This window comes from Hylaeus anthracinus, unplaced genomic scaffold, assembly GCF_026225885.1.
Source record: "Hylaeus anthracinus isolate JK02 unplaced genomic scaffold, UHH_iyHylAnth1.0_haploid 12001, whole genome shotgun sequence".
Taxonomy (NCBI): Eukaryota; Metazoa; Arthropoda; class Insecta; order Hymenoptera; family Colletidae; genus Hylaeus; species Hylaeus anthracinus.
In genome coordinates this window covers 13315744-13330324 of record NW_026534348.1, presented here as the reverse complement: position 1 = coordinate 13330324, position 14581 = coordinate 13315744, and the positions used below count along the sequence as shown (strand labels likewise).

At 37.6% G+C, this 14581-nt stretch overlaps 1 protein-coding gene across 4 annotated transcripts in view; it reads left to right on the top strand.

Moving 5' to 3' along the window:
- The window catches only part of LOC128891456 (transcription factor collier), a 90118-nt gene that overhangs the window by 67818 nt on the left and 7719 nt on the right, over positions 1–14581 (top strand). For all 4 annotated transcript variants that reach the window (XM_054150948.1, XM_054150947.1, XM_054150949.1 and 1 more), the window contains 2 exons: positions 10580–10661; positions 13601–13733. In XM_054150948.1, the coding sequence (XP_054006923.1) occupies positions 10580–10661; positions 13601–13733 (215 nt within the window). The remainder of the gene's footprint in view (positions 1–10579; positions 10662–13600; positions 13734–14581) is intronic.

Sequence of the window (14581 nt, the reverse complement as noted above, 5' to 3'; positions counted from 1 at the left end):
AGGCTCGAACAGGTGGCAAAGACAGCCAAGGAAATCGCAAAGTCCTGCGGAAATCGATAGTAATTCATAAATTACTAAACAGCATTGTAAACAACGTTAAAGATGTAAGAAATGTAACGATGTTATCAGATAGCATCGCCTATGTAACGTTCTCGATTGAATATCATCCTGAATACGCGCGGAACTACGAGAATCTAAATACTAGAAGAAAGTGACCGAAGTTGGACTCCAAATTTCTTTTGTATAACTTTCTTAACACTAACGATGAAATTCAATAATTGTACCAGTCACAAATATAGAAATGAACGTGTCGCTTACTAATGCTGAACATGAAACTATTTTGGAGCGGTTATCCCGGTCGAATTTTGCTAGCAGAAGCTACTTATCAAAGCAAGGGGGTTGACTTTCGTTACTTCTTTCACCAAAATCTGTAGGATAAAGAGGAGACGAAGTAATCTTCGGATAAACTTGTAATTTAAAATCCTGTATCGTTAGCGGCGCCCGCGTAATCGGAAGTGATTTCTCGAAAGCGGGAACGCCAGAGGAAGAGTCGGTTTCGGTGACAAAGACAACGTATCGAGCAGGTTGTCGCCTCGTAATCACGCATCTCGAAAACCGGGTCTCTCGTAAACTTCCATGCCAACATAGACGTTTGCTTTATTGCCAAGGCTTCTGATATCGCGGCAGTTGGTAGCAACATCGGTAGAAAGGCAGCCAGGCAGGCAGGCGGCATTATCTTCTCTCGGTGAGGGTGAGAGAGGGCGAATGCCCTCCCCATGAGATCACCATGGCAACGCCTGTACGGCCCGCCACGGCGTCGTATCCTGCGTGCTTCTATGTCCTGCTAGCATGGCGACTACTAACTTCCCAAACTCCTCTGTCGACGATAACCTAGAAGTCTTCTTTCCTGTCATTCACTTTCCCCGATCTGCTCCTCTTTCTGAAATTCGTTTGCTCCAGTCTCACGCGATCTTGATACGTGAACACACCCACTCGCTTGCCGGGACAATGGTTATTATAGACGATTATCAACCGTAGGTGGGACTGGATCTGATCGCTGTATGTAACGATGGAATTTATAACCTTAAGTAACCTCTTAAAAATTACGTGTCACGGACCCTGAGGATTTCTTTATGTAGGAATTGGACATACTATACGCGTCTACAGTGACGTATGTTGCACATGAATGTTTTACTGCGATTCCATTTGAAAAATATGGTCTCTTGCATGATATATGACAATGGACATTGCATTCAATAAGCTAGAAGAAATTTTCCTTATTCATGTTACAGTACAAAGTAGATTATATTGAAATTTTCTAAATAGATTCAGTTTCATTCCAATACATTCTTCTACACTAAATGGTCTAGCTAAATTTTCTGATCTTCTTGTAATATTTGTTTTCTGAAACATCCTCTATATATTTTTCTAAATATATCTTACATCTAAAATGCCTGTCTAATTTAAACATACAGATATACATGTAGAGAAAAAGAAATGCCAGAGCAATAAAAACGAAACGGACGAATGTCAAAGAAGGAAGAAGGGTAAAGAGAAGTTCGCAAGCGAGACAGAATTGCAGATTTTTCCGAGTTTCAAACTAGGTATGCTCCTCAAAGCGGAATGCCGTTCTCACCGAAGGGAGTAGGCAAGGTTTGGGGGTACCCTCCGTAAGCCTGTTAAGGAAGAGTCGCGAGTTTCCTCAAAGGAGCCGCGAATATTAAAATCACATTTTAGCCCCCTTCTGTTTCAACGACAAACTCCATGACCGTGCAACAAGGTTAGTTAGGATTAAGCGAGCTTCCGCTAAACTTGCAGCACTTCGTTACTACGCGCTGGCACGCATCGGTGAATCGTTTGCCATCAATGAATTTTAAAGCGTCGTTGAACTCGATTGGTTATTTTTCACGGTCGTTACAATAGCTTGCTTCCGTGGTATGATGTTCTATCAACGCAGCTTAACATATACGTTTTAAAAGATAATTTTTCTACAAATCGTTTTAATTCGTTAAAAAAATAATAATTATACATACTTAACTAGTCCTTTTGAACTGGATAATAAAACATGTCTAAGAGAGTTTGGTAAAGCATAGACATAATGGAGTTCACTTTCATGAATAAGGAAAAGTAACAGGAGTGTAATATTATTTACATACCACAAACATATATCTTTTATCCATACGCATACAGTTGTTAATCTGTTCCGTATGACACAATGCAGGCAAACGTAATTAATATTATTTACTTGCTACCTGTCGATTTGTTCATATATATATTATTTATATATATATATATATATATATATATATATATATATATATATATTTGTTTATCATGCTTAACGCATAATTGAACAAATGCAAACTGAATCATCGTATCCAATACAGTCGCCGTGGAACCAAACATTTATTATGTTTCCAAATGAAGAAGAGCACGATTCTATATTTTTGTTGTGCTATATCTTAACGATACAGCAAAATATTTATACAGAAAATGTAAAAGTAACTCTTATTTAGCACGTAGCAATTATTCACTACTTCATCTATTAACTCTAACAAGGAAATCCCAAATACGTGACTATATGTGATCAACGCCTGAATTAGTTTATAAAATAACTGTAAGACAGAGTAAAAATTTTCAATTTATTTCCTTATCGACAATAATGTTAGGTAATTTTTCTCAGGAAATGAAACACTCTATTGCGCAATAAGTGTGCGTGAAATCAATTACAGAAAGATTTTGTGCTTGCTATAAACCGAATAAATGTCCACGCATATCAAACGTTCCTGGAAGATATAAACGTGATAGAATGCTTTGGTACGCGTTACATTCGTGCCATCGGTAAGAAACACATACGCGGTGGAGCATGCGCGACTTACGGCCGTTTTTGTCGATATTTGACAGCGGCAACTTGAGAGGGTCCTAACCGTCCCAGCGAGCCCTCAAGGGGCTCTGTATCTAAATGCAGGCATTAATAAATCGCGGCTACACTCGTACATCCCGAGTTAAGTTAGTTTACGCCGGTGGAGGTTCTGATGCGTTTATGGAAATGACTCTTGCCTTGCTCGGCTGGCGTGCGCCTAAGGCACCGCGATATAATTCAACAATTTTCGCGTAGCTCATCGTCTGGTCGGAACATTCGGACACTTGCGTTTGAAATGACCAAAATTAGACCCACCGATAGCGTTTCTTTTGGATACTTAATCGAATTGAAAGTGCCATCTGAATTTGTTGCTCTTAATGATAATATTACACAAGGTTGAGGAAGATTCTATCCCTTTTAGAAACAAGTTGGAAATAAAAGATTTATTTGGAGAGAATTTATTCACATTTTATTTCTTTTTGTATGAATTCATATCAGGCACGAGTAGATTAAAATTGTTAATATAAACCGAATGTTAGTACGTTTCTGATTTTTCTACAATCCCTACTACTTTGTATAAATTAAGATTTTAAAAGAATAAAAACAGAATAGGTGACGAATTTGTCAGATCGTATAAAAATAGAGAAATAAAAGAATAAAAGATAAAATAAAAATAAAGGTAGCTTGTTCGAAAATTAAGTAAACCGTATTAAAATACTCTTAAGTAGATTAGATTGTATCAAATAAAGATGGAAACTCACGTGTCATGGTAAAACGTAACCAATAAGAGAAGAAAATATATCATGAGATCAACAAGGTGAGATGCAAACAAAAAGTCCGCACAGAAATTAAATGTTAACATTTTCGTGCTTCTTTTTTAAGAATCATTAAGACTGCTTAATATATTAGTACATATTGGCACTTTTTACTCCTTCGAACTGTGAATTCTCAGATAGTTTGGTATTAACACAAGCAGTGTTAACATGCATATTAATCAGTATCTGTGTGATATACATGGTAAATCTTTAGTTGATGTGTCATAGGTGTAGAGCAAATCTAGTTATAGCAGCCGATCTCTCAAGCCGTCTTGTAGCTAATATGATAGACTGCCATTAGGTATATCTTGCTGTCGTGACGAGGGGACTGTGAAACGCGCAAGGAGCGGTAGGGGAGAAGTGCTACACAACGTAGAGCTACGATAGGGTACGTTAGCTTGGGATATGCAAGCTAGTAAGACGTATTACTTACGTATGAATTATGCAGTACTTTGGCATGGGTGCCTGCCGAGTAGCCTTAGCTTCGCCCATCCTAGGACTTCGGTAAACGGGACTCACCCTACTAACAGGAATTCGGTTAAGTTATCCACTTTACACATCGACAGGCTTCTGATTTCCTTTTGTAAACACGGGAACCTATATGTTGATACAAGCGGGCAGTCGTAGGGTCTGTATCAACGTTTCATAGTGGAACGCTGGAGATAAACTCGTTTCTCAAGGGTGGACGCTACACTTGCTTTCTTTAAAATGAATATTACATAGTTTTGTAAGTGTACAAGGCATTCAAAGATAATTATACAGAGTTGCGTTCTCATTGACTGCATGGAGATACTTACGAATTTTCACACACTCCTCATCGTGCCAGGTCTCGAAGAACCCGCAGGTTTGAACGAAAAATCATTCAGGTGGCACTCTTCTGCATCCTAGCACTTGATCTCCGGAAAATAATTTCCTGAATTAGTCGATTAGCTTACATGCGATCCTTCTTATCCGTTTCCTATCTGTAATATTTCCTGTGGAGGAGATCCGAAGGAACGAATCAGTGGATGCTGGATGACGGGCCAAAGAGGGTGGGGGAGGTTTCAAGAAGACCGAAGCAGGAGGCGTAATGGAGGCTAGTTAAACATTAAGCATCCCCTGATACCTTGCTAACCCCAGTTAAGGTGTATGCAAGGTATACAGCTCTAGGTGGTTTCCTATGCCTTACGGACCTCCGTATACATTCTTACTAATTGACGTCCTGCGCTTCTGCATTATGCACTCGCGATAACTCCCGGACGTTTTCTTACTAAAATAATACATTCGATAGGAGGGTGTACCGTCATGCTTTCTCGAAAAGAAATAGCAGTATGCTCTGCACAGTCTACGTTGTGTTATGTGCTTCTTCGCGATAAGTACTTTTCTTAACGCACTCTGTACCTGGCAAATTTATTGGAAAATGATGTTTCCATTATTAAAGTCGCTGATTCGACGTAGGAAGTAAGAGTAAAAGAAAACATGCTTCATGTCTTAATACTTTAATTGTTGTATCTGATTTATTGTCGTGCAATAAGTGGTCCCTTGGCATTGTAATTTTTGAAATTGTAGAACTCTCTTTACTAGTAAAAGGAATAATAAGCATTTAACATTTCTGTTGTAAACAAAACATTTACTAAACTTTGATTACTCTTACGAATAAATATCGTAAATTCTATATTTTTTTAAAGATTTTTTTAAAACAAATTGTATTTATGTAAAGAAATTTTCAACTCTTAATCATCGCTCGTTTGTTTCATATTACAAATAGAAAAACTTCAATTGCAACAGTTACTTGAGATTTATTACAGAAAGTAACGTAGATAAGAGGTGACATGCTGTCTATTACTGTAAGCTAAAAGAAATATAGAGTTATCGAGAGATCAAATGAAATATGACGGTCCAGAATTTTAAGCTAAATTCTCACTACGTTATATCTTCTCCTTTAGAGTGGCAGAGGAAGGGAATATACTTTGGGAGGAGAAAACATGATTAAAGATTTTCCGACGTAGGAGAAAATGGATTTCTGATACGCGTAATGCTACCCTATTTGGAACTATTACGCGTAAGTCCCCGAGTAAGCTTCCTATATCCATTCACCCCTGCTCGAAACATATTTACTACATCAGACGATATTCATTTGCGACTTCACACCCTATACGTATCGAAAATATATAAACAGTCGGATAGAAAATTATTTTTACATTTGCAAAGTAAAGGGTTTTCCAAAAGCAGCTTTTAAATTTTGATTCATTAGTAAAACATAACCGGTATAAAATATATCCAATTCTAATATTTGAAATGACAGAACATACGATTATAATTAAGTATGCACGATGTTGATTAAATGACCACTATCTTTACGCTGATAGGCGTATTTCGTTATTAAAAACCAAAATCATATAGCCCCTTTCGAAATAGTTATAAACTAAATACACTGCAAAAATTGCATCGTCTTTTAAAACGTTTCCTTAATATATTCCACAAGTGATAAAGACTCTAATATCGTTTAATAATCATTGTATCTAATATTTCTGCAAAATGAAAATAATTACCATTTGAAATTAAGTCGAGCACACAGTCTACGCTTGAGAACATTTAAAGTTTAATAAAATATAGAATTTTAATAAAAACAACACCATAATTATAAATACCTTAAAAATAACACGTGAATAGTTACGTTATATTCGTCCAATAATACCATCTCAAAGACAAGGAAATGTATCGATTAGTCGTTACGTAAAATCGTTTTTGCGCAGTTCGATGGTTAGCAGTGCATACTGCCAACAGCGTTTCCCAATTGGGGTCACTGATCCGCGAAAATTTTTTTCCACGAATTGCTTTCGCGTAGGAAGTAGTATTCATTTTGGTACGGTGGAAACCAAAAAATATGGCTAATTGGTAAACGAGGAATACTAAAAAAAAAACAAAATAAACGCTGCGTAGGAGCCGATGATTTACTGCAAAGTTTGATTGAATTCATTTGCCTCTGTTTACCCGCCTCCCTCTCCTTTTCTCTCTTCGTGAGCCTCCAATATTTAGCGCTTTTTTTCCATCCCCGACGTTTATTTTTTCTGGTTTGTTCGTTCATCCATCCCGACGTTGCGAAGTTGTATACCGTAGAAATGGAAACAGCGAACTGTGCACGTTTCCCGCTACACGTTGTTCCTGCTCCGTCTCCCTTTCTCCCATCACACACAATCCGCCACTTTCCGCTGCGCGCTGCTTCGTTTTATTTTCATTTTACTCGAGGCAACGAAAGGGTACGTAACTATCGGAAGGTAGGTTGGGAATGATTTCTCAATCGGTCAGCCCCTGTATATTTTATTCCGTGTCAATTCGTTAGCAACGGAACCGGCCAATCCGGCAGGAATCAATCGATTTGTTCGACGTATTCGTCCATAAAACGCTTTAATTACGATACCTTGTTATTTCTACCGATACGATAACGACGATTCCACTTGGCCGCAAACTGAAATTAAAGTCAAATGCACATGATTAAAATTGTAGAAAATAGTTCAATGTATTTAAAATTGATTTTAATTTGTCAAATGATAATTCAATGTTTCCATAATCTCTACTACATTATTTAGATATATTTTAAGTTGAATAAACGTATTGTATTTTTTTCTTTTTATGTTTAGGTGAAGAATTCCTTAAAGTTACAATATCGCTTCTAAACGATCTTTCAACACGATCCAATGTTTCGACGATGTAAAATGCGTCAACCTGCCGTTTTGAGCGACGATCCAAAATAGATTCTATCACGAAAACTGGCGGAAGCTTGCGAAAAGCATCGACAAAGAAGAAAAATCTAATAGATGATCGAAATCGAGTTTGAGCCCCTGTAAGAAACTAGCCATTCCACCCTTCTTGCTCGTGTTCGCGTTACTACATCGTCGACACTGTCGCCCCATCAAGCTCGGAATGAAATCTAGTTCGCATTTGAATCAGTCGATAACACAATCCATTAGCTCCTAACAGCCAATACTCAAAGGATAGAATGGAAGAAAACGACTCTCAAATGGAAAAGAAAAGAGGGATAAAGTAACGTGGATATAAAATCCAGGGTATTGCGAATGATTAATTTTGTCTATGAGTAGATATCATTTAATGGGGAAAAAGTGAATCTTTCTTTTTAACCGACTTCGAAAAGAAGGAGGTTACTCAATTCGACATGTATATTTCTTTTTTTCGAAGTCGGTTATATTTTTTTTCCAAAAATTATTTTATTTCTCTTATTCTCATCACGGATGAATTACGTTATACTATTTATGTAGGGTACGGGATCGACAGGATTAAGCGGACGTGGAGTAGTTCTTTACTTTACAGAAAAATAAGAGTATATTTAATATAGATGAATAATACATAGGTCTTTACATTCTATCTAGGCGACGCAATCGGTCTTCCTCTTCCTCGCCAGTTAAAGAACATGTTCGCACCATTTTCGCAGTGACGTAGGCGAGTCAATGAGTTTCCTATCTGCGAAAGACTAGATTCCGTCGTAGTACTCCGTGCCTCAGGTGTGACGGAGAAATCGTGTTTAGAGCGAGATCCACGGCGGTGATAAGCCAAAGTACAATGCTTTGAATACCCATCCAGCATCCCGATAAGATCTTAACGCCCTCTAAGAGTAAACGGAATTAAATTCGCCCGACGCTCAAGGGCGGCCAACTGCAGCCGTTAACACGAACAGAGAGTATAGTACTCGGATACGGATAGATACGAGAAGCATGTAGCGGGAGATCGATACGTTTCTTTCCCTTTCTGTTTCTGTATGTCCTCCCTCCTCTTTCACCGCCGCCCACTCCTCTTCATCCTCTTTCTTCCCTCTTTATATCTTGCCAGCCGTATACCCTTCCGTACTCTCTACACAAGCACGAAGGGGGTAGTCGGGTCGGTTTTCATTTTTCCCTTTCACTTTTCGAACTATATGGATTTCATGCCAAACGTCCGACTCGGTTGACAACTTGCGCAGGATCATACAGCTTGACAATAAAAGTGTCGTTTAGATAGGCCGCGTGTAATGTACGATGATACACGCGTTTGCTGATGTTATCTTCGGCTGTCTGATATTCGGTATCGCTTTACTAAAACGTTACGGATACGTCGTTAGTAATTAGCTTCGATATTTTAGCTAGCACAATTTAACATTGCATATTCGAATCTTGAGTTAATGTGTAGCGTTGACTTATGTGTAGCTGTACAGTGTTTCGAGTTGCAATGAGAACAAATGAGAAATAAAAACCTATTTAACGTAAAATACTTTGCTTGATATAACTTTTCGAGACACACGAGTTCAAAGAAAAATAAAACTCATGGTACTCGGAATACAATCGTATTACTTGCACAATTTCAAAGTTATTACGAAGCATTAAATATTATGTTTTTTTTTTTTTATTATAAAGCGAATGACTATACTCATAATATAATTTTAAGAAAAAAAATTCGAGTTTTAGCCACAATGTTACCCAATTTAAAATATAATAACACAAAAATTGAAGGTACACATACGTGTTCCAGTATTTTTCAGAAGATTAATAAAATGTACATATCTAGGATGACATTATTTTCAATTTGAATTAAGAATCACGTATGCTACCACTAGTAAACAAAGTAATGAAATCACTATAAGAACTATCGATCAAGTCTATATAACAGTACCTAAACGATTTTACTTCGTCTAGCGTCCACAGAATTAAACGAATCACCGTTTACATGCTAAGTTCTATCCAACGGCTTGCTATTCGTCTCCTCAAGGCGAGAAACCCGAGAAATAAGCGAAACAAAGAAGCAGAAAAGGAACGCGGTATCGATAGGGACGAGGCGACAAAGAGAAATAGACAAATTCCTCTTACAGTTTCGCTTGGACGATTCGCGTAAACGAGAAAGGAAAAAAGCGGGCGTCGCTACTAGAAGGTATGCGTTTGATTTTTCGATGGAGTCCCGGATCGTATGGACGCACTCCACAGGGGATGACAATGGCGTCCCATGGGAGGAGAGGCCTACCAGCCACCCAGAAAACTACCCCTTCGTCCCTCAAACCTCTTCATCGTCTCGGTCCTCCTGATTGTTTCCTACGCGGTTTCCCCACTCTCTGGATCTATCTCAGTCTATCCATAGATATTATTCGTGTTTCACCCTCTCATGTCTCTTCGGCGAACCCTTCATCCAACTTTCACTCCCGTCAGCGCGAACATGGATATCGCGCACCTTCAAAAATTTTCCTCGAATTCAATATCTCCCGATATTTTACATAATTCATGAAAATTGAGCTGCCCGTTTTTCGACTGAAACCCCGTCTCTTTTTCTTCGTGGTTCTTTTTTCCTACCCCCATTTTTGCCACGCGTGCAACGTTTGCCTCGTACACACATGCAGGCATCGATGTTTCTCGACATTCGTCGCTCTGTAATCTTTTTCCCAAAGCTTTACAGTTTATTCGTTCTTTTTTTGGCTGTTAGGTATCTTTGATGGATATGCGATAGATATGCTACATCTATATCGACACCAGATATAAACAATTCTAGATTCAACCATACTGTATTTCATTAGTCAATTTATATATAATATGCGAATCAGTTAATGGCAGAGCGATAGTAGATTTTTCTTGTTGAATATTCTTCTGGATGAAACGTATTTTTAGGCTTATACAACATTTGACATTTCGGTAAACTGGTATAGTAGTTATATACACACTTGCCATAGTATATAAAGCCGGACGGTCCTAAAGGTCGAAGAACACGTGGTCGGGGTTTAATCTAGAGAAATGCTGAATAATAGAGGCGACTAGAACGGGGCTTGCGATTGGCTTATGCAATATTCAGGTTTACTTTCCGGCCAAGTTCCCGTTCTAATTAAGTTCTCTACGTTGAAAAGCGTTAAGCACCTTGTCAACCGTTTAACTGTAGTCCACTCTGCTTTCAGATTCTTCCTTAAGTTCTTTCTCAAGTGCAACCAGAACTGCCTTAAGAATGCCGGCAACCCACGAGATATGAGACGCTTCCAGGTGAGTTAACGCATAAATCTTTCATGAGTGAAACGCTACTGGGACCACCTTTTATTAGTTCGCTGAAGCTACATATCACCGCTATGAGGATATAAAACTTATTACTATACCACTATTGAAATGAATCGTAATTGAAATGTTATCGAAGGATGGGGTATACAAAATTTAATTGCGAAAATGTAGAAAGAACACTTATTTTGTACACATTTAAATGTTACAAGTATTTTGTAAATTAAATGTGTATTTTCTATAGATTATTATGATTTCCAAGTGCACTACCTCAAGGTTTTCTTAACTCATTTGTATCTCCACATATACTAAAAAGTCGCACTGAACATAGTCACAAGTGGTACAATAAGTTTAAACAATCATATTTAGAAAGAAAGCGTACAACTAATATTCTAATAACAATATAAATTATCTGAAACTGTAGCAGAAAATATACAAAAGGCTATTACGTCGCCATGAATTGTGCACCAGAGGTGCCAGCATAAGTAGAAACAGCGAGTAATGGTCAGACACGCTCTAGTAACATCACACTGCAACTGTGTTCAGAGTAATTGGATGCTCCTGAATTTATTATAAGTAACTTCAACACTTCAACAAAGTTTGACAAAAAATATTATATCGTAAATTAACGATTACGTTACCAAACTTATGATCGAACTACGCTAAGTTTCAAAACATTCTACACAGAGAATTTTTGAAATCAGCCGTTTCGCATACTTTTAATTCAAACTTAACGTTTGGTAACAGATCAAAATTTTATCATAGCGCGGGAGTACTGATCGGAATTCAACCATTATGCGAGTCACGACTCATGAAATTATAGGGACGGATGGACGGAGACGAGAACACTGAAAGTCCTCCGCAATTGCGTGCCACCCTATCACCGTATAGCACGTCTGCGAATGCGTAGCTTTCACTTGGAGGCATTCTTTTTTCATTTCCAAAAGAAAAAGAAGTTCGTCGAGGAAACGAGCAATTTCTCGATGGTCTGCCATCGTCGAAAGTTGAGACCCCCATCCAGGAGACGTAATCCAAGGGGTTGGCAATTAGCTCAGCGCGGCATCAACCAACCCACCCCTGTATCCGTTCACCCTTCCACCCCATCTCCGTATTACGGTCTCTGCTACTCACCGACAGCCGTATCTCGTCACTCCGCTCGTGTCCATTTTGAGAGGCAAAAGGTAGAATTAAAAAATAAACTACCAAAAACATTCCACCCAGTTCCTACGCTTCCTTCAATTCGATCTGTCCTTATCGCGTGAGAACTATATGCTCTTCTTTTTAAGCCGTCTCATAGTCAAATAAAAATGTCTCGTGACATTTCTTTCAATTTAATTTTAAATTATAATAGATTTCGTGACATTTCGTGACATTTGTGAGAGATCTGAAAACAAATATCAATTATTACTATCCAATATGATGGAGAGCACTATCCGATAGTACTATCCAATTTAAGTTAAAGAATGAACGAATTTGAGAGTTTAGTTACTTCAAATTATTTTGTAGAACATAATTGAAATTTGAAATTTTGTTATTCAATGTTGAAAAAGAATAGGCATCGTGGATCAAATCTTTTAACCAATTGCTTAATTTAATATCTGTAACAGTAACATTTCAAAGAAATATATTCGCGATTATCAAATCAACTGTAAAGAATTCTCCTGTAAAATCAGTTACGCAATTTTCGAACTTTGTCGCGCATTCATTTATCCTAATATACATTCGCCTGAATGCCTAGGCAAAGGCAAACCAAAGTTAAGTTGTTATCGTGCTTTCAAATTTGTTTAGGAATTGCTTATTACTCGAAGTTGCGAATTAAAATTTTAGCGGTACGCTTTCCCCTCCCTCGGAAATTTCTCTCGCGAAGGACCGTCAGGTTATACTCACGCTTGTGCTGGCCAAGTTCGCACTACGTTACGCGCTAGGTAATATGGCCAACCAGCCAAGAAAGTTGCGAAGTTGCAAAAGGACAAAACTTTGGGCATTTACCAACCGCCCGGCCGATTTTATAAACGTTCTTTCTACTTTCTCCCGAAAATCATCGTCCCCTTGTTTGCGTCCGGAAAACTCGAGGTTAAACACACGGCTTGTTTCAATTTACCAAAAGTTTTACGCGTGAAAATATGTAGACATATCTGGCCTATTACAAACGAGAAATAAAATTGGATTTAAGTGTTAACAGAAGTCTCTGATGATTTATATCTACTTTCTTAACATTTGTCTGAAACAGTAACAAATTGAAAATTACTTGCTTCATTTCAAGAACAGAACTTTCAAAGGCATATCTTTAATGAGATTGCGTTCATACATTTGTGTGATATTATCTATCATGCGTATAAATAGGAGAACACGAGAGTCACGAACGACTAATACACATAACGCGATGCGGCAAATCAAATTGCAATGCTTGCTTAGAAGAGATATGATTAACATACATACGCAGCTATATTATTCCCAAATAAAATTATGCGTTGTATGATACAATTTCCATACATTCTTTTACGTTCGATAAATCGATAAAATAGATACATAGTGAAAATTGAAATGTTAAATATAATTACGTCCTAATATGGAAGTAAAACTATTTCCTTTAACATAATTAATTTCTTCGTACTCATCGCTTATTCAAAGTAGTTTCACATCATTTATATTATTATTACGATATCGACTGTGTGCATTTTATTTAAAGACTGTTCTTTAAGCTTGGTTTATTTCCTATAACCATTTTCAGTGAGATACATATATTAAAGAGTTTTTGCAGAAATTGCAGTTTCTTCTATTGGTGAAGTAAAATTTTTAATTTTAACTCTAACGAGCTTTGAAAATGTAGAATACATACTATTAATGTTTACTGTTATTGTACGTAATTGCATGTACTTTCAACATTCTACTAAAATCTCACGTGGATGAATTTCAATCTTCTGTAACAGGTGGTCATTTCCACGCAAGTAGGAGTAGAGGGACCACTTCTAGCAGTCTCGGACAACATGTTCGTTCATAACAATAGCAAACACGGGCGCAGAGCGAAACGATTGGATCCCAGTGATCCTGGCGAATACAATAGTGAGTATTGCAAGCTATACGCATAAAGTAAATGTTTTGTAAAAGTGTAATCGAAAAACAGAAACTGTAATTTATTAAGATAACAAATATTTAACGTGTCAATACGTTTTCGATTCATGTTAATGACATTACATGATTATTTAATCCTTAAAATCCACATTTGTTGCCACTATATCAAATGATGTATTTACAATTTACGAATTGCTTTACACAACAATAACAATATAAAAGTTTCTAATTCTCGTACAAGTATTTTCAATACATGGCGTAAATATTTCCAATATGATTACAGATACTAGCTATAAAAAAGAAAAGTTAGACTACGAAAATTTGCAATCCTTTATCTTCGTATCAAGCTTAACAACTTTGTGTAACATTTTTCCGTAAGAAATTAATAGCATAAATTGTTGTCTCGTCGTAATAGAATTGTTAGAATCCTCGAATAAAAAGGAAGGCCAGGGGAGGGAGACAGACTGAGTTGGTTTCTTCGAGATCGGTATAATGACTCGAGGGCCGCAGTAGAGGGTGGAATCGTAAGAGGACGAGAGAGGGTGTGCTCAGAGGATAGGATATAAGGAGTCATAGAGCAATTCAGCAAAGTTTGGCGTCGACCGCGCATACAAACGGCTGATATCGTGCGGCCACCCCTCGACTACGCGCTCTTCTCTTCTCCTAGCCTTCTTCTTCCATATCCTTTCTTTCTACCTGCAGCAGGCCAAGATGTAAATCAATGGGATGCGGAAAAACGAGAGATCCACCACGTTCTCCGTGCTTTCTTCCTTGGTATTATTTCCTCCATCTTCTCTCTCTCTCTCTCTCTCTCTCTCTCTCTCTCTCTCTCTCTCTCT